The 22,095-nt window shown below is 40.1% G+C and overlaps 1 protein-coding gene across 3 annotated transcripts in view; it reads left to right on the top strand.

The window, feature by feature from the left end:
* The window catches only part of trio (trio Rho guanine nucleotide exchange factor), a 274,438-nt gene that overhangs the window by 25,554 nt on the left and 226,789 nt on the right, over positions 1–22,095 (top strand). For all 3 annotated transcript variants that reach the window (XM_067792358.1, XM_067792357.1, XM_067792356.1), the window contains 2 exons: positions 14,190–14,745; positions 16,961–18,259. In XM_067792358.1, the coding sequence (XP_067648459.1) occupies positions 14,190–14,745; positions 16,961–18,259 (1,855 nt within the window). The remainder of the gene's footprint in view (positions 1–14,189; positions 14,746–16,960; positions 18,260–22,095) is intronic.

The following is a 22,095-nucleotide window of genomic DNA, read 5'->3' as shown; positions in this document are numbered from 1 at the left end:
GCCCTCGTCGAGAGGTAGGCCTGTTTCCTCTGCGCTGCAATTAAAAACGCGCCATCTCTGCGTCCTGAGGCCCTCATCTTGGTTGGCGAGGAACCGTAACGCAAACTCTTTGGGGCGTTCCGCACTTCTGGGGTGGAACATAGTCACATTATGCGTTGGCGGTATTTCATCCCCGCGTCTCGTGCATTATTGTGGTCCTGTCCACCCCTCAAGCGTCGGTATCACTTCAACGAGCCACTTAACCGTTCTCTCGTCCTCGCAGTCTACGAGGAGGAGCCCTGCTCGGAAGTATACCCCGCAAAAAACTAGGGCATGCCCACATCCCCTGAGCACTCCGTCCATTATGAGCTCTTGGAGATTCGTCAAGTCCTCTTGACTTAGGGCCTCTGCTGGGTAGTCACTGGGCAGAACAGCTATTCGGATACCCCTAAGGGCTTCCGAATAGCTTTGCTGCCTTGGTGCCATCTCAGCGGGTACCCCAGTCGCCCTGGCTTGATTCTCCCTGCCCGTGGGTGCAGTGTGCCTGGGAGCGTGGGCCCGTTGCCTCTTTGAACTTGGAGTTTCCTCCGGCGTAATTTGCCCGATCCTGCGCTTTTCAGCGGGAGCGGGCGCATGCTGGTCAGCTACCGCTGGCTGTGTTCTTCTTCCTTCTTTGCTTCCTATTTGAGCATTGGCTTTTCTTTGCCCGTGGTCTGGTTCATGCCTGCGCTCATCCGCCCTGGCTCTTGCCTCCCTGGGCGACAGGCCTTCCTCGAGATATCGGTGCTTACATGCGCCGTCGTAGCCTCTCTTTGTCAGCCTTCTCGCTCTCCGGCAGTCAATTCTTTTGCTTTCCCTTGCGGCCCGCGCTGCGCAATGGAGGTACTGGGCCTCCATGGATCGCGGGTTTGTTGCCTGCCGCCGCCTTCTGCTCTCCTTGTTTACCTTGCCCGCGCTGCTCACCAGTGGATAGGGGTCAACTGGGGATGGCGGGTTTCTCTGCTTCCTGGTTGGAATGCTCTTCGTGCCCGCGCTGCTCTCCTTGGGTTTTGGTGTTGTTCTTGGGGTTCGCGGTTTTAAGAGCCGGTTCTCTGTATACTCCAGTGCTTGTGGAGGGGGATTCACCCCTCTGATGCTCTAAGAAGAGCATTGCCTGCTCTCTCACGAGGCTGTCCAGGAATTGCCTGGAGTACGTGCGTGGCCTACCGCTTCTCTGCCCGCTGCTCTTCTTGGAGCCCGTTTTTTTCGTTGTGCTTTTATTGTTGTTGTTTGTTTTTTTGTTGTTGTTCATTTTGTTCTTACGACAACTTGCTTGACGGCAAGCGTTGTTGTCAATGTTTTAATTTGGGGAACTGGTTTGCTCCGCCGCGGCAGAGCCCCTTGACGCGGTAAGGCCATGGTTACTCCCCAAGGTGGCCCGGTGTTGGGGAGGCGCCGTTATAATACAGCCGGTGTTGTGGACCGCCTGGCTGCAAACCAGTCCAATGGGCACGGTGACGCATGACACCCTGGATTAGGAGGTGACAGTTCCTGGTTACCGATCGCATTCGACCACATCTGTCAGGTGAGCGCGGTTTCCCCGCTCCCATCTGACCAATTAGTATCATATGCGATCGGCGTAAGCCCCTGCACCGCTACAAGGTGACTGTCTTCGCAGGAGAAGTGTAAGCAAAAGTCAGCTGTTTTACTGGGTTTCGTGTATTCACAATATACTTTAGCGATTTGTTCTATAAAATATTTACAATTATTGTTTTAACTGGTGGTTAATCACGCTGAAAATGTTAAATGAAGCTATTTGAAGGTTTGTTATCTCCCAGATAAATTCTAACTTAACCAGATATAGTAAAAACAGTTGTTGTTGTTGTAGCGATAAGGTCACTCCCCGAAGGCCTTGGGGAGTGTTATCGAGTTGATGGTCCTTTGCCGGTTGCAGATCCGGTACGTTCCGGTACCAAGCCCGACCATCTCGGGAACGATTTGTTATGACCACGTGCGACCTTCTAGGCCATCCCGCCCTCCCACCCCCTACATCCATGAGGTCTTCGGGGTCGCCAGAGCGTCGGCTGTTAATGGAACAGGATTCGCCACGGATCACGGATAAGTGAGGTTGACAATTGGGTTTGGAGAAGCTATGTATTGCGCTGGTAACCTGAAATGGCTGCGCTACACAAACCCCTTGAATTCGATATTTTAGTCGCCTCTTACGACAGGCGTAAAAACAGTCCTAGGGTGTAACTGTGAAGTGGTCACAAAACTTTAGTTTCGTTTCACTACTGCTCTTTGCTCAGTGTTATAGCACTCACCAAGTAAATCATCTGGAACTAGTTTTCAGTGTGGGACCCTACCATACCCATAAATAGCAATCGGAAGCATAGAGCACAAGTAGGTGCGTAAGCCGACATACATGAGCACATATCCCAAATAAAATACTGACACAAGACAGCATAGGTTCTGTCGAAATGAATGATTTAGTTTATTTGTGTGAGGGAGGATAATTTGCGAAATACGTAGATGTGATTTTACGAGATGTGGACACACACAGGCGGGCCTACATACGTCCATATGTACATAAGTACGGTGAGATAGTGCGTTTACGATGGAAATGCATGAAGGCTGTGACGACCACAAATGATGAAATAATGAAAATATGTAATGATTGATTTGATAGTACACATCTTCGTAATTCGTTAGATTAAAAATAGCTTTGTTTCGTTTCATTTTATTCTTTTCTTAGAACTTAAATACAATTTTTGAGTTGTGAGAATATTTTACAAATTTGACAGCTAATTAAATGGAAATTCTATTTCTAAGCAGTGTGGGCGCCGTTAAAACGGCGGAAATTGCGACACGTGGTACAATACATATTAACATATCGGGCCCCAGCGGCAAAACGTCACAAGCGAGCAAAACTATTTTTTTTAATGAACACATTTTTGTTAAATATTACAAAAAAAAATATGAAGAGCATAATTTGTTGCTAGAGCCGGCTTCGCTAGGCATATAGTAAGCTCTAGCGAATATCATGGTGGGCTAACGGTTTATTCCTATTGAAAGCAGGAGCTTGAAAACTATGTCGCTTGAGCCTTTGTTATTGGGCCGTGATATGTTGACAGCTTTCAGATTTGTAATTTCTTTCTACAATGTTCTAGTCAAGTTTTATTGTTCCGGGATCCTATCAAAATCTTTGGAATATAAGCTTGGTACAAATGATTTACCGAAAAAAAATCAACTCCGTAAAAATAACGGTCTATTAAAAGTATCCGGTTCCGTAGAGGTAACAGGTTACTTAAAAGCAACTAGATCCGAAGTTATAGCGGGCTCCGCAAAATTAACCGATTCGGTAAAAAAAACAGGTTTGAATTAAATAACTGGCTTCGTAAAATTTACCGTCCCCGGACCGTCAAAAACTGGTTCGGTGAAAGTAGATGGCTCGGAAAAGGTAACTGGATTCGTAAAATTAATCGGTTCCGAAAAAATAACCATTTCCATAAAAGTAACCGTACCTGTAAAAGTAGCTGGTTCCGAAAAAGTAATCGTCGCCGTAAAAGTGACCGGTTCCGAAAAAGTAATCATCGCCGTAAAAGTGACCGGTTCGAAAAAGTTAATCGGTACATGAAAAGTAACCGTCTCTGTAATAATAACCGGTTTCGAAAAAAAACTGGTTGCAAAAAAGTAAACATCTCTGTAAAAGTTCGGAAAAAGTAATCGGTACCAAAAACATAACCTTTCCCAAAACAGTAACTGATTCCGAAAAACCCTCCAATCCTCGAACAGTGGCTTGGTTCGAAAAAGCAACCGGCTTCGAAAGCGTAACTGGATTCGAAAAACAAACCAGTTCGGAAAAAGTAATCGGTACCAAAAACATAACCTTTCCCAAAACAGTAACTGATTCCGAAAAACCCTCCAATCCTCGAACAGTGGCTTGGTTCGAAAAAGCAACCGGCTTCGAAAGCGTAACTGGATTCGAAAAACAAACCAGTTCAGAAAATATAACCAGATCCGAAAAAGTACAGGGTTATGAAAAGGTGACAGTTGGCAGTTTGGAAAAAGTTGCCGGTTCCAAAAAATTAACTTGACCCAAAAAAAGGAACAGGGTCTGGAAAAGTCAAGTCCGGAAAAGGAAACGGTTCAATTTTTAGTTCTTTACCGAACCTGCTCTTATATGATTTTTTTCTTGAATCCGTTCTTTTGAATCGATTACTTTTTCGAAACCGGATACATTTTAGGTAGTGCATGAACTTTTACGGTACTGCACAATTATAATCTAGTTTTTAATTGAAAGGTAAATTTTTCGAAACCATAAAATCCCGAAATGACAAGGAAAAGACTCCGAGATGTAACCACATCATATGAAACAAAAGAATACTGTTCCATCCAGGGGTGTGGTTGAGGATCTCTTCAAAGTTGTGTTACGGCTCTTAAGGGATAAGTTGAGTATCTTTCGGAATATTTTCGTATTGTTCTGGGATTGGCTTGGTATATTTATGGAATGTCATTTGTACTATTCTGTAACATTCCAGACCTCTGCGCAATGCGCAATAATATCGGCTCTATTTCGGCAACAGTTCGGATCTTCGTGATCACTTCGTGTCTAATTCAGGATCATTTCTACCATTTCGGTACTGCTCTGGGGATTACTATTTTTTTTTTAACAATTTCGGTATTACTAGGTCCGTCAAGCTGGACGTCCAGCTAGACCCCACCCCCTCATAAGCACTAGGTCAAACAAAAAAATTTAAATGTGGGAATTATGTGCTATTAATCTGCTCCAACATAAGCTACGGTCTGTCCAGAAAAACAGAGGGTGGCAAGGGGGGGGGGGCATATAACCCCAGACGGAAAAATCGAAACAGGATAGGTGCAGAATTTTGTGCTATTTATGGGCTCGATAGTTTCAAAAACGATTCGTTTTTTTGACAACTTTTAATAATTTATTTTCTTTTTTGGCCGTTAGTATATACCGTTGTTGCTATTGTTGAGCTCAAGGCCGGATTAAATAAAACGCTTTTATTTGGTTTTAATTTAATTTAATGTCTACCGCAACCTAATCAGGAACAACAAACATTCGTGACACATTTTTTACCCACCCACACAAATATAAAGGCTTCGTCTTCGTTTTGAATTTAATTGTAATGCTGAGATGACCACGCATTTATGTATTTTCCATCTATTACTTTGTTGTTTTGAAAGTTTTTTGTTTACAATTACGGTTCTTTCATTTGTTTATACTCTCTGTTTAGATTATCAATCGCTGTTTCATTTTATAATTGTTTTGTTAAATGTTAGTCTTGCAAGTGCAGCTTAAGATGTAAGTTGTGTTGATATGATACATGTTAATTAATGTTTTTAGGTGCATATATTTGTTATAAATACGTATTGTTTTTTGCAGTCCTGATGATGACTTCAGACTGAGGTCGAAATATTGACATTAAATTAAATTAAAACCAAATAAAAGCGTTTTATTTAATCCGGCCTTGAGCTCAACAATAACAACAACGGCAACTTTTAATGTTTTTTTTAAAACATCAAAAGTGGTGGGTCCAGCTAGAACCCCCCCCCCCCCCCCTCGTAAGCACTAGGCCAAACAAAACAATTTAAATGTGGGAATTATGTGCTATTTACGTGCTCAATAGTGCCAGAAAGAATTCGGTTTTTTGACAACTTTTAATGATTTTTTTAAAACTTCAAAAGTGGGGGGTCCAGCTGGACGTCCAGCTAGACCTCCCCCCCCCCCCCCCCCTCATAAACACTAGGTCAAATAAATGAATTTAAATGTGGGAAAGCTCTCAGTGAAAACTCGTCTGCCTTGCAGATGCCGTTCGGAGTCGGCCTAAAGCATGTAGGTCCCGTCCGTCCAATTTGTAGGGAAAATCAAGAGGAGCACGGCGCAAATTGGAAGAGAAGCTCGGCCTTAGATCTCTTCGGAGGTTATCGCGCCTTACATTTATTTATTTTATATTATAGTAATAGGAGTAATGTTCCTGCCAAATTACAGCTTTCAAAACTATTAAATTACCTACTTTTAAAAGTGGGCGGTGCCACGCCCATTGTCCCAAATTTTACTAATTTAGAATTTTGCGTCATAAGTTCAACCCACCTACCAAGTTTCATCGTTTTAGCCTCTTTGGTAATGAATTATCGCACTTTTTCGGTTTTTCGAAATTTTCGATATCGAAAAAGTGGGGGTGGTTATAGTCCGACTTCTTCTTTAATTTTAAATAGCGATCTGAGATGAGTGCCCAGGAACTTACATACCAATCTTCATTAAGATACCTCAAAATTTACTCAAGTTATCGTGTTTACGGACAGACGAACGGACGGACGGACATGGCTAAATGAATTTCTTTTTTCGCCCAGATCATTTTGATATATAGAAGTCTATATCTAACTCGATTTGTTTATGCCGTTACGGATTACCGTTATGCGAACAAAATTAATATACTCTGTGAGCTCTGCTCAGCTGAGTATAAAAACTGCATATAAACAAATTAATAGGAAACAAAATATGTTAGCAAGTATTTTTCTTGTATAGCGAGAATGTTTATAACAGTGCTTCCCGAAATTTTGTATGTGAATGGGCAAGGCAAAATAAGTTTTAATTGCTAAGTCTGAAGTTCCTTTATATTTACAAAACGCAACATCTTGCGAGATTGTGCCGAATTTACTGGCATGCATAAGATTGCGTTGAACGCACTTATATGAAAAACTTCATTATGGCCCGGCCATAAGACTTAACACTTGAAATTTACTTGTCGATTCACACAAAAAAAATTTCGCGAAGCACTGTTATAAACATTCTAGCATGCTGCGATTACTAATGTAAGGTAACCCTTACGGTAAGTGTTGCGTGACCATAAAGTCAAGCAATGCTTATTAAACATAACCATAATTCACAATAAGGGTCACCTGTCAAAACAACACATTCACGATAAGGGCTATCTGTCAAATGAATAGAAGCCAATTAATTCCGCGCATTCAAACTAACGAGTCGTGCCTGCACTTGCTGTGTAAATTAAACTATAAAAATATATATAGTCCCGGTTACTCGTTTGTGTAAATTAAATATATCTTTTTATTAAATATACTCTAAACATATTACTATTAAGAGTGGTGAACATTTTATTTAAAGCGTAAACAGAAATCACGTGAGTACAAACTAGTGCGCATATTGATTGCACATTTTCGGCATAGAAACCGTATTCTATCTAGCCAGTACATGGCAAAAATCCATATCCACCAGAATGGACATACAGATGACCACGATGGTCATATTACACTAACATATTTTATCTCCTATTCATTTGTTAAAATGCAGTTTTAATTGTGAAAAATTTTGAAAAAGTACCAACGAGTGAGAAAAATAATTTCACTTGCAAAGTCTGAAAGCACTCATAGCCAAAACAAATGTCAAATTCTTCTTATTCTTTTCTTGCAAAAAAAATTGGAAGTTGGCTACCTTTTTCATGTCAGATGGCGCTGATGATGCGCTATTTGTCGCTCCCCATGCAAGTATGTGCAATCTTATCTTCTGTCAGCACACGATGCTGCATCAAAAATCTTATGTGACGGGGTTTTTAGTATTAAGATAATAGAGTAACTCATGAAAATTCGCAAATATCGTCAATAGATCTTTTCTATTTTCATTTTTGATATACATTTTGTTACTGAAACAATGCAGAGCTATCTCGAAACGTTTTCGAAAACATTCAAGAAAATTTCGAACTTTTTATTTAGAGTTCTCTGAATTTTTTTATACTCAGCGTGCTTTGCACACAGAGTATATTAACTTTGATTGGATAACGGTTGGTTGTACAGGTATAAAGGAATCGAGATAGATATAGACTTCCATATATCAAAATCATCAGTATCGAAAAAAAATGTGATTGAGCCATTTCCGTCCGTCCGTCCGTCCGTCTGTCCGTTAACACGATAACTTGAGTAAATATTGAGATATCTTCACCAAATTTGGTACACGAGCTTATCTGGACCCCGAATAGATTGGTATTGAAAATGAGCGAAATCGGATGATAACCACGCCCACTTTTTATATATATAACATTTTGGAATACACAAAAACCTGATTATTTAGTAAATAATACACCTAGAATGTTGAAATTTGACGTGTGGACTGATATTGAGACTCTTGATACAAATTTGAAAAAAAAAAGTTTAAATGGGCGTGGCACCGCCCACTTGTGATAAAATCAATTTTACAAATATTATTAATCATAAATCAAAAATCGTTAAACCTATCGTAACAAAATTCGGCAGAGGTTGCCTTTACTATAACGAATGGTTTGAAGAAAAATTAACGAAATCGGCTAAGGACCACGCCCACTTTTATATAAAAGTTTTTTAAAAGGATCGTGGACGAATAAAAAAAGCTCTAAATGGTATTTCATTTCCCAAGTGGATTTATAACAATAAATAGGAAAAACTTCAAATTTTAAAAAATGGCCGTGGCACCGCCCCTTTTATGACTAAGAAATTTTCTATGTTTCAGGAGCCATAACTCGAAGAAAAATTAACGGGTCATAATAAAATTGGGTACACAAATTTTCATTATAGTGGGAAATCTTTCTAGAAAAAATTGGAGGAGGTCGGTTAAAGACCACGCCCACTTTTATATAAAAGATTTATAAAAGGGTCGTAGACGAAAATAATAAGCTATATCTTAGCAAAAAAGACCTTGTATCAATAGAAGTTTACTTTCTAAATTGAATTATAACATTAAATTGGAAAACACTAACATTTTTGAAAATGGGTGTGGCACCGCCCCTTTTATGACTAAGGAATTTTCTATGTTTCGGGAGCCATAACTCGAAGAAAAATTATGATAGGGAGATATTTTTTTTAAACGGGCGGTGCCACGTGTTATGTAGAAAAGTAATTTATCTGAACTGAAATGTACAATTGAAGCTCACGCTGAGTATGTAATGTTCGGTTACACCCGAACTTAGACACCTTTACTTGTTAAATATGCAGTTTTTAAGCCCAATAAATTTTGGTCTAACAAAGTAAAAAAATCTTAAAATACCCGTCGGAAAAAAATTGTCGTTATAAAGCTATGAAAATTATTTCTTTATGGGAAATAGTAAAAGATGTTAGAGTTACGTTTGAAGCTTGCAAAATATATGAAAATAAAAGTTGCTTCCAGCCTAGCATAGCTCATAGCGAGCACTCTGCCTCAGTCTAAATAAGAAGTAAAATTTTCTCTTACTGTCGAATTTTTTTGAAAACGTTTTCAAAATCGGTTTGCTTAGATTCAGTTACAAACATTATAGACGTTTTTTTCTCAAACTATCGAAAACAAAAAAATCAAGATTTAATTGTCGTACAAATCGATATACCCTTTTTACAAATAATTTTAACTTTTACTTTATATAAGTTATATTTGGTGCCGACAAGGTTTATAAGACTATATCAAAGAACAATGAGTCTGGTTACGCATGCGCACATACATACATGCAAATGTATGTCATACCCGCGTTATTTACTGTCTCCGTTGCCAAAGAAACAAGAGCAAGGCAGGCAGAGAGACAGACGCAATAGCCAAATGGTGATAATTTATCGCTACAATTTTTTTCTTTCTTCACAATGCATTAAAAGTGAAACAAATAAATAAAAATTAAAAAAATACGCATGCATAAACAAATCTTATTTCATTTTTAATGTGGCTTGTGGTTAGCTAATATCAAAACAAAACAAAAATATCTTTGTTATAAAAATAATAGAAAAACAAGTAAGGAAGGTTAAGTTCGGGTGTAACCGAACATTACATACTCAGTAGGAAAATGAACCGAGGGAAACCCTGGAATGTGTTTGTATGACATGCGTATCAAATGAAAGGTGTTAATGAGTATTTTAAAAGGGAGTAACCCTTAGTTCCATAGGTGGACGCCGTTTCGAGATATCGCCATAAAGGTGGACCAGGGGTGACCCTAGAATTTGTTTGTACAATATGGGCATCAAACGAATGGTGTTAATGACTATTTTAAAAGGGAGTGGGCCTTAGTTCTATAGGTGGACGCCGTTTCGAGATATCGCCATAAAGGTGGACCGGGGGTGACTCTAGAATGAGTTTGTACGATATGGGTATCAAATTAAAGGTATTAATGAGAGTTTTAAAAGGGAGTGGTGGTAGTTGCATATGTGAAGGCGTTTTCCAGATATCGACCAAAATGTGGACCAGGGTGACCCAGAACATTATCTGTTGGATACCGCTAATTTATTTATATATGTACTACCTGCCAAGATTTTAAGGGTTTTTTATTTCGCCCTGCAGAACTTTTTCATTTTCTTCTACTGAATATGGTAGGTGTCACAACCATTTTATAAAGTTTTTTCTAAAGTTATATTTCACTTCAATAAAACAATCCAATTACCTTACCATGTTAGTCAATCATAGTCGGATTTCGTTCATTTTTCATACCAAGATAAAGTGAGTTCAAGTAAGCACGTGAACTAAGTTCATTAAAGATATGTCGATTTTTGCTCAAGTTATCGTGTTAACGGCCATGCGGAAGGACAGACGGACGACTGTGTATAAAAACTGGGCGTGGCATCAACCGATTCCACCCATTTTCACAGAAAACAGTTAACGTCATAAAATCTATACCCCTACCAAATTTCAAAAGGATTGGTTAATTTTTGTTCGACTTATGGCGTTAAAAGTATCCTAGACAAATTAAATGAAAAAGGGCGGAGCCACGCCCATTTTGCAATTTTCTTTTATTTTTGTATTTTGTTGCACCACATCATTACTGGAGTTGAATGTTGACGTAATTTACTTATATACTGTAAAGATATTAAATTTTTTGTTAAAATTTTACTTTAAACAAAATTTTTTTTTTAAGTGGGCGTGGTCCTTTTCCGATTTTGCTAATTTTTATTAAGCGTACATATAGTAATAGGAGTAACGTTCCTGCCAAATTTCATCATGATATCTTCAACGACTGCCAAATTACAGCTTGCAAAATTTTTAAATTACCTTCTTTTAAAAGTGGGCGGTGCCACGCCCATTGTCCAAAATTTTACTAATTTTCTATTCTGCGTCATAAGTTCAACTCATCTACCAAGTTTCGTCGCTTTATCTGTCTTTTGTAATGAATTGTTGCACTTTTTCGGTTTTTCGAAATTTTCGATATCGAAAAAGTGGGCGTGGTTATAGTCCGATATCGTTCATTTTAAATAGCGATCTGAGATGAATGCTCAGGAACCTATATACCAAATTTCATCAAGATACCTCAAAATTTACTCAAGTTATCGTGTTAACGGACGGACGGACGGACGGACATGGCTCAATCAAATTTTTTTTCGATCCTGATTATTTTGATATATGGAAGTCTATATCTATCTCGATTCCTTTATATATGTACAACCAACCGTTATCCAATCAAACTTAATATACTCTGTGAGCTCTGCTCAACTGAGTATAATAATCAATAGAAAGGGCCCAACAAAAGACAGTGGATGTTATCGAAGTTGTATAACTGAAACATCTCTTATTTATTGGTCACAATTTGTTAGAGTTGTAAGTTCAATTTTTTCATTTTTTGACAACTGTAGAGTTTTAATTTTTTACCAAATGCAGTACGCTGGTCTTACCCTTCTTCGGGTGCTACTGCCAGTTGTAAGAGGGAATCATCAAAGTAAATGTTATCACTCTTGGAAGGCTAATCCCTATAAGTTGGGACCTTTGCAGTATTTTTTCTTGTACAACTATGGATACTGCATTCATTGTACCCTGTTGTTAATCAATAAATATTGATATTCCATGTCCTAGTGATAAATCCAATACTGAAGTGGTATCCATCCATACAAGCTATTCGTAAGATATCAATTTACTGCGAATATCATTCCCTTTTGCATCAAGTTGACTTGAAGTCCCGATTCATCTAATGTGTTTTCCGTGGGCTCTAAATACATTTTAAATGAATAAGTAAAACAAATTGATGACTAGCAGCTCCGGCAGACGTTGTTCTGCCCTTACTTTGTTATATCCCCAAATTCTAGCTTTCGTTAACACTAAAAGTCCGTCACCAAAAATATCTAAAACGGTAGCAAGTGCGCAGAAAAGTATGCAACATTTAATGCGATGTAATCAAAAGGAAGAACCAACTAAGTCCTATGTAAAATTATAGATGTTACGCTGTTATTCCTTGTGACCATATGGTACTAAATGTGGCATACTTTTTTGCGAACCTGATACTGTTTTAACGATGCAGTTTTAGCGTTAGCAAAAGCTGGAATTCGGTGGCTACTTGACCTTTAAGAAGTTTTTATCTCTTACTTCTCGCCTCCCTCTTATACGCTCCTCCCTGTTCCTTTCTCTCTCTCTGCGTCTCTCTCTCCCTCTTCGTATTTATCTCTCCTTCTCTATATCCATCTCTCTAGTTCCTCCTCCTACCACTCTGCTTCTTCTATATCTACCTCTCTATATTCGTCTATCGCTTTTCCGGTCTTTTCGGTTTCCCTGGTGTTTCTTTTGGTTCATTTCCTCTATCCAGATTTCTGTCAATAACAATTTCTAACAGTATGCGAAATATTAATGTAGGCGAGTTATGAGAAATCACTGCATAAATTACATGTTTTCGAATGTTTCAGTCCAATACCCAGAATAATAGCGTCCTAAGTACCTCATAATCTAGACTATCAATGTACGCACTTTGATTTTGGTAAATGTATACACTGAAAGAAAAAAAAAACTGGAAAAATCCCTCCCAAATAGCTGTTGAATCAATTTCGCACAAATTGTTGATTCTGAATTGACAGATTCAACAGTTAAATTAACCAAAATTCATTATATGCAAGCAGTAGCTCACTTAACTTAACAATTGTTACTTGCCACCCTAAGAATAGCAATGAAAATTGTTAAAATAACAGATTTCTGTTGTTGTTGTTGTATTAACGATAAAGACACTCCCCGAAGATTTTGGGGAGGGTTATCGATATTGATGGTCCTTTGCTGGATACAGATCCGGTACGTTTCGGTAACAAAGCACCATAAAGATACTAGCGCGACCATCTCGGGAACGATTAATTTGACCCCATTAAACCCAGGGCTGCAAACCGCCTCGAAGAAATGTATGCAATTTTCAAGCAAAGTCGTGAATTAAATAAGTGATTTTTGTTGAAACTTTATTTTGAACCGAACCATTTTTTTGGGTGTTTTCGGTTCGGTTTTTGGAGTTAAGAAAAAAAACGGTTCGGTTCGTGGTCGGTTCAAAGCCCCAAAATAGCGGGTGGTTCGGTTGATGAACCGGATCGATCCAGTTTGCAGCCCTGATTAAACCTTCTAGGCCATACCATAATGAAATCAATTCTTTTAACGGAAAAATCAGTTAATTGATTGAGAATCTGCCATTTTCACAGAATATTGTTAATTTAAGACCAATAGTCTCTCTTATGTTAAAATTACTAAACCAATTTGTGCTTTTGACAAAAAGCTTGGTTGAATTGACCATAATACTGTAAATTTTACCGAATGTATATTAATTCAAAAACAACATACCCGTTTTGTTGACTTTACCAGCGTCATTTCTTTGGGTGTACCGGGTTCGGTTTTTTTTTTGTGTCGTTGGTAGTATCAACTTCGATTTTAATTTCTAATCCGCGTTGATTTCAATCCCCGTTTGGGTTTCGGCTTCGGTTCCGGCTTATTTATCGCATTTATTCGACTACTGTTATATTGCTAATGCATCACTAAAAATTTGTGTCTCTCATTGAAGTTGCATACCCACAATCCTTTAACTATTATAATTTGATCAAACATTGCGACGACAACCACGACGAGTTTTTATCAAATATTTATGCATGTGAAAGAAATTTAATGAAAAGAAATTGTGTCAGCATATATAAAATCAAATTCATCGTAAAAGTCTTAATTTATGCAAAATTCAAACAATCACTACCTACAAACATTAAAAACAAAAAAACATTGCTGCTGCCTACCTTGCTTGACTTGCCCATGTCGCAGCAGTTCATTGTCTCTCTTTGATTGAATAGTTACATAGTTACATGGCAACGTTTGTTTGGCGTGTTATTTTCGCTCCTATTTACGGCATGTTCACGTTCACATACTATATTTATTTCCTCCTTTCGCGCCCTTCCTTTCTTCAAACCACACCAAACTTAACACATTTGACTTTTGCATTGTTTTATAGCTTCAAATAATTTCACAAATTTTCAATTCTTTCACTTTATTGCAGTGATTCGGCGAAGAACCTCGGTTTTACGGTCATCATTGATATGCGTGGCAATGGCAATTGTTCCACAAATCTAAAGACAATACTCAAAGTACTACAAGAACATTTCAGTGCTAATATTCATAATGTTGTATTAATTAAACCGGATAATTTTTGGCAAAAACAACGCGCTTCTATATCAACAAATAAATATAAATTTGAAACATCGAATATATCGATCGAAGCATTACATAAAATTGCTGAGGCGCATCAATTGACTTCCGATTTTGATGGCACACAGCCATACGATCATCAACAGTGGACTGAATCACGTCTGGCTATTGAGGATTTCTTTTGGCAAGCGAGCGATATGGCTGATCGTATTGACGATCTGCAAGAGGATTTACAGCGTAATGATTTTGCTGAGGATGTAAATGGCGCCAAACATTCATTGGATCATCACAACGAAATGAAAAAGAAAATACAAAATTTACCAATTGAAGATTTGGAATTGCAAAGTAAAAAATTGTTAGCAAAAATCAATAAAAATGCGGGTGGCGCTGGTGCGCCAGGTAGACAGGTGAGTGGTATTAATTCAGTTTTATGTGAGTTTTTTTAAATGGTGTTTAAGATTCGTCAAGATGTTGTTCGAGTCCAACAAGGCACGGCGTCGTGATATTGCATGCGTGAAATTTCCAAATTTCTAGTTCCTAAGTCTCCGTATCATCTCATTAAAACGACAACTACAATGGAGTATAACTGTTTCCAATATCTCCATGTGTCTCTATAAAAGCTATAAAATCAGAAGAAGAAGATACTATTGGACTTTTAGTCTTATACTTCTTCTTGTAGCGATAAAAAGATTCACAGAGGAGTTTTATCAATGCTGATGGTCCTTTGCCCGATATTGATCCGATATGCTCCGGAAAATAGCATCATTAAAATAGTAGCCAACCATGGCTGAAACGATTTCATGTGACCACGTTGAACCTTCTAGGTCATCCAAACCACTATTTCCGTGTATAACTTGGGGTCGCCGGAGCATGGCATGATACAATCGACAAGGGTGGGTGAGGTTGAAAAGTGGGTTGGAAATGCTGTAAACTGCGCTGGCAACCGTTCAGAGGTTGCGATACACAACACCTTGAATCCTTTGTATTTTCAGTGATAAGCACATGTTAAACCTCAGTAGCAAATAGCACTGACTGGGATATAATTAGTCAGTAGTACTGGTGACATAACCAACGAAGAATCTATATATTTGCTGTTAACATGTCCTGCAGTTAAAAAGCTCCCCGAAGGTGCAAAGGTTGCTGAATTGGCCTATATATCTTGCAGCATACGAATCGGATACGCTTGAGTCGTTCAACCTCATCTAGCATAAACTTCACTAACAGAATTCATCTCGAATAAGTGTGGCTGAAACTTGGATTGGAGTTGATGTGTTAACCGCTTCAGCAGCATAATAAACAAAAGCACTTCCAGTTACCGCTATACACGCCCAAAGTGTAAAAGTAACCAACAAGAGATTGAGAGAACACCTAAATACCTAAATGCAAATATTAGTGGTTATCAAAATTATCGATCTTGAAAGTGCGCGTTCCATAAGTAGAGGTCTGAACTTCATATTTTGAGGATACACACCACTTTCTCTTATCCTACACTATCCCACTCCACTATGTAAGGCGCGATAACCTCCGAAGAGATCTAAGGCCGAGCTTCTCGTCCAATTTGCGCCGTGCTCCTCTTGATTTTCCCTACAAATTGGCTGGACGGGACCTACATGATTTTATGCCGATTCCGAACGGCATCTGCAAGGCAGATGGGTTTTCACTGAGAGCTTTTCATGGCAGAAATACACCCGGAGCGCTTGCCAAACACTGCCGAGGGGCGACCCCGCTTAGAAAAATTTTCTTCTAATTGAAAAACCTTATTTCTAAAATTGTTGATGTTGCTTTGCCCGGGGTTTGAACCCAGGGCATCCGGTGTGGTTTATTAGACATTTGTCGGATCCGGTAGGATCAGACCACTATAACATATATCTCCCATACAACCGATCGTTCAGATAAGACGATTTTGGTCATTCCTGCCGCAATTTAGAAAGTATAAACGTGAAATTTGGTGATATATATTTTAATATATCATAGAAGATTTTCTGAAAAAATCACTTTGATCGGAGCTATATATAGTATATATCCCATACAACCGATCGTTCAGATAGAAAGATTTTTGGCAATTTCTCCCTTAATTTGCAATATAAAAACGTGAAACTTGGTGATATATATTCTAATGTATCATAGAAGATTTCCTGTAAAAATCATTTCGATCGGAGCTATATATAATATATATCCCATAGAACCGATCGTTCAGATAAGGGGGTTTTTGCCATTTTTATTTTATATTTATCTTAAAAATCGTTTAGGTATGTACATCTGTTCACTATATATTTCTTATCTTATACATCCTATTATTTGGAGATTACGAACGGGATAAGATTATTGTTCAGCCCCATTCATGAAAGGCACAGCCGAAGACAGTCCCGTCCTTACTTGTTTTGGACTCACTTACGTTTTTGGAGACGGGTACTTTTTTAAATCGGTTACTTCTTTTGAAACCGCTTACTGGTTAAATTTTTTGAATACGTTACGTTATCAAAGTCCCTTAAATAACCTCTTGTTGCAGAAGCAATGTTGGACTGGACTTCTGACCGAAATATCAACGTGACCTCACTAACGTTTGCATGAATTTAGAAAACAAAAACTAACTTACGTATTTTTTTCTTATTTCTTACTTAGCCCTGCGTTGGCTCTGGTGCCGATTGTGGTGGCAGCGATTCCGGCACTTCAACACAAACTCAAAACTCTTCACCAGCTTTTCGCGCTGCCACCAATAATCCAGATATGGCAGCGGCTATTAATAAATCACTACGTCAAGTTGATCTGATACGTAACGGACAGCAACGTTTACTGACATTGTGGCAGCACAAAAAATCCAAATTGGATCAATGTTTCCAGTGGCGACTATTCGAACAAGATTGTGAAAAAATGTTCGATTGGATATTGCATAATCGTGACGTGTTCCAAATGTCCTACGTTGAGATTGGACATAATTACTCTGTAGCAAAATCGCTACAGGATGAACATCAAAAGTTCGCTGTCGCCTCAATGAACGTCTCGGTAAATATTGATCGCATACTAGCTGTGGCATCACGCCTAATCGAAAGTCAACATTATGCTGCGCAACATATTAAAACGCTGGCCACGCGACTCGATCGCACTTGGAAAGATTTCGCTGCAGGTTTAGATGAACGCACTGCAGTGCTACAACTAAGCGTGCTATTTCATCACAAAGCCGAACAGTATTGTAATAGTGTTGCCTCATGGGCAGCAGCTTGTCAAGCATCACAACCGCTACCCTCAGATATACAAAGTTTAGAGACAGCAATACGCACACATCAATCGCTGTACGAAGCGATGTGTCAAGCTTACACGGAAGTGCATTCAACCAGCAAGAAATTACTTTATCAATTGGATCATTTGGTGCAAGTGTGCAATCAACCACCACCACCAGGTGTACCCGATCATCGCAAGAATAGTAGCTTTAATAAATATGAGCGACAAAATCCCGCAGCAGATTATAGTGAGGGTGCTTCACATGTGCTCGCTGTTATACATCAAATACTCGGACATCATCGCTCATTGGAAGCGAAATGGCATCAAGAGAAAATTAGATTACATCAAACTTTGGCTTTACGCCTATTTCAGGAGGATGTCAAACAAGTATTAGATTGGTTGAAAAATCATGGTGAAGTATTTTTACGCAAAAATACTGGCATTGGGCGCAATTTGCAGAAAGCACGCGTTTATCAAAAGTCACATGAACATTTTGAAAATGTAGCGCAAAATACTTATAGCAATGCTGAGAAGTTGCTATCGGCAGCAGATGAATTGGCACGTAGTGGTGAAGCGGATCCTAATGAGATTTATTCAGTGGCGCGTGAGCTGGAATTGCAAGTAGCCAGCTTTGCTGAGCGTGTAGAGCAACGACGAAGGCGCTTGGAAATGGCTGTTATATTTTATACGCACGAAAAAGAGGTAGGTTGGGTATAGGGGACTTAAAGGGTGTTTGTTTTGGGGGTGGCATGATTCTAATCTAATTAAGATTACATATAGAAACTTTTTTATATGGTTAAACTTTGTCTTTTTGTGCCCTCTCAATTAGTTTCTCTTCTATGACCAGACTCGTCCACATGAGGGACTTTGTTATTTAACCAGCTAACATAGGAGAGTCATATCGCCCGATATCTCTCCTATCGCCAATAGCCAAGACGCTTGAAGACATTTTGCTCCCCTATTTCAAAGCAAATTTGCAACTAGCCTGTCATCAGCATGGCTTTAGAAAACTTCATAGCACAAGCACTATGGCTAAATGGCTAAATGCCATTAGCACCCAGATTGCTGTTTAAATCAAAACCTCCACCATAGAACAGTACTCGTTGCGCTAGACCTATCAAAAGCTACGGTCACCATGGCACGTTATTGCAAGACTTGGAAGGGTCTACCCTTCCCCCAAGTCTTAACTTCTACATATCAAAGCTACCTTCGCAACCAGAAGAAGTTACTATCGTTTCCTACGCCGATAACTGCACAATAATGGCCACATGCCCAGGCCAACAGATAGATGAGCTTTGCAACAAAATAAACGGCTACCTCCCTGATCTCTCCAGTTTTTTCACCTCGCGAAACCTGACATTATCACCGACTAAATCATCGGCGACCTTATTTATAACATGGACGTCCCAAATGTCGACCATTTTGAACATCCGCGTCAATGGCAATACGCTTAGTCTTACACCCCAAAATCTTGGGTGTGACGTTCGATCAGGAACTACATTTTGGTGAATTGTACCGAAAATCCAGAGCCGTAATAAAATCGTCAAATCTCTTGCTTGAAGTACTTGGGGAAAAGATAAAGAAACGCTCATTACCACTTACAAAGCCATCCCAACAGAAATCTGATTGATGAACCCACACCGTCCAGGGGCTTAAGGATCCCAGAGTGACGACCTCTCCCCCTATGCACTTCAGAATTCTGAAGTTAAACTGTAATGGATTAACTCGGAAGATCACGGAGATAGTCGACTTCATGAAGCGGCACAACATCCGCATTGCTACGATTCAAGAGACTAAACTCACAGCAAGATCTGCATTGCAGACCTGTTCTGGGTACAATGTCCACAGAAAAGATCGCGAGAGCGAAAATGGAGGCGGCCTCGAGTTTATCATACACCTCACTGTGCAATATCATATATTTGATCCCGACATCGACCGCAGGGACAGTATCTTGGAACGTCAAGGATTATCTGTCCGGTCGGGTGATGCAAATCTAGAAATCATCAACATCTACATCCCTCCTGCCACCTGTTGCCCCAGTGGATACCGCCCTGATATCAGCGGCGTACTCACTGGAAACAATCGCATTATCTTAGGCGATTTCAATGCCCATCACGATCTATGGCATTCAAACTTGCGGGTGGACAGTAGGGGTAAGATGTTAGCAGATCAAATAGAAGAAACGAAGTTCTGCACTATAAACGGAGACGCCCCCACGTATGGTAGGAAGCTGTCACAGTTCGCCGGATATTTCAATCGTGAGCGCAGAACTCGTAAACTGCGTCAACTGGCAGCCGATGGTTACATTGGCATCCGACCACCTGCCTATACTTATTTCGCTCGAGCGTCCCGACGACTTCATCGTCGCAGAAAAACGCACTTTCATTAACTTTAAAAAAGGAAAGTGGGACGAATACAAATCCTTTACAGACAACCGCTTTGCTGCCCTCCCTATCCCAACTGATGCCCGCCAAGGGGAGCGTGCTTTCCGCAAGGTCATTGAATCCGCCTCGGCTTGTGTCATTCTCGCTGGTAGAATTCCCGAAATTCGGCCCCACTTCCCGGCAGAGGCCGCAAGTTTAGCGAGAGAACGTGACCTTATAAGACAGCTCGATCCCGGCGACCTCCAAATAAGGGATATAAACCAATGCATCAGATTGCTTGTGGATGAACACAAGCGGGCGAAATGGGAGGAGCACCTAAGCGGTTGTAACCTCTTTGCCGGTGTAGGTAAACTTTGGTCCACTGTAAAATCCCTATCGAATCCGTCTAGGCACAATGACAAAGTTTCTATCGCCTTTGGCGACAAAGTGCTGTCGGATGCGAAAAAATGAGCAAGCGCTTTCTGCCGACAATACATAATGCAATCTACGGTCGACAAAAATAGACGGAGGGCCAACAGACATGCACGTAAACATAAGTTCAGCGCATCACCAATTACCATCACCGCCAAAGAGGTTGAGGATGCCATCGGTCATGCTAAATTATCCAAAGCAGTGGGCCCAGACGGCATAGCCATGCCGATGCTTAAAAGCCTAGGGAAAGAAGGTTTCAAATATTTAGCACATGTCTTCAACCTGTCTCTTTCTACCTTTCCTTACCTAGCCCCACCATAGAACAGTACCCGTAGCCCTAGACCTATCAAAAGCTTTTGATACGGTCAACCATTGCACGTTACTGCAAGACTTGGAAGGGGCTACCCTTCCCCCATGTCTTAAAAGGTGGACCGCAAATTATCTGGGTGATCGGCAGGCAACGGTGCAATTCAGAAACGAAATATCAAAGCCAAGAAGAATTAAACAAGGGGTGCCTCAGGGTGGTGTCCTATCCCCACTTTTGTTTAATTTTTACATATCAAAAGTACCTTCGCCACCAGAAGGAGTTACTATCGTTTCTTACGCCGATGACTGCACAATAATGGCCACAGGCCCGGGGCCAAAGATCGATGAGCTTTGCAACAAAATAAACGGTTACCTCCCTGATCTCTCCAGTTTTTTCGCCACGCGAAACCTGGCATTATCACCGACTAAATCATCCGCGACCCTATTTACAACTTGGACGTCCCAAATGTCGACCATTTTGAACATCCACGTCCATGGCACTACGCTACCGACTGTCCTACACCCCAAAATCTTGGGTGTGACGTTTGATCAGGATCTACATTTTGGTGAGCACGCAGCCGCAATTGTTCCGAAAATCGAGAGCCGTAATAAAATCCTCAAATCCCTTGCTGGCAGTACTTGGGGAAAATACAAAGAAACGCTCATTACCACATACAAAGCAATTGTCCAGCCGTTTGCGTGGTACGCGTCCCCTATATGGTCGCCAAGCCCAAAAACTACCCACTGGAAGAAGCTACAGGCCTGCCAAAATACTGCGCTCAGAACCGCCACGGGCTGTCTTCTTATGTCCCCAAAACACCATCTTCATAATGAGGCGAGAATACTCCCCATCAGGGAAAGAAATGAGATGCTAACCAAACAGTTCCTGTTGAATACCCAGAAACCTGGGCATCCCAACAGACATCTGATTGATGAGCCAGCACCGCCTAGGGACTTAATGAGTCGTCTCCGTAAGCATTTTGAGGAAATACGGCACCTGAGAACTCAGCCGTATGAAGCAAAAAAACACAAGCAGGTCCTTGGTGAACTCCACAAACAGGCGTCGGACCTTTATGCCGGGAATTGTCCGGTGAATCCAGTACTCGGGGAATAGTACCCAAAACTTGCGGAAGAGGAACGCATACTCCCCAGGGAAACGCGAGTCACTCTGGCTCAACTTCGTTCTGGATACTGTAACAGGTTAAACTCTTACATATCCAGAATCAACCCCGACATACAAAATGTATGCCCTGCTTGCAATGTGTCGCCACATGACACCAACCATTTGTGGAACCAACGCCTCTAACACCCCTGTTACTATGGTCCACCCCTGTTAATACTTCAAGTTTCCTTGGATTCCCGTTAGAGCATATTGATGACAATTTGTGATCGGTCGCAGCTATTAGGTGGTGCGAAACATTGCTACAACAACAACAA

The sequence above is a fragment of the Eurosta solidaginis genome, chromosome 5 (assembly GCF_040869045.1).
Source record: "Eurosta solidaginis isolate ZX-2024a chromosome 5, ASM4086904v1, whole genome shotgun sequence".
Classification (NCBI taxonomy): domain Eukaryota; kingdom Metazoa; phylum Arthropoda; class Insecta; order Diptera; family Tephritidae; genus Eurosta; species Eurosta solidaginis.
Note: the sequence above shows the minus strand (reverse complement) of the source record. Positions and strands in the feature narration are given on the sequence as shown.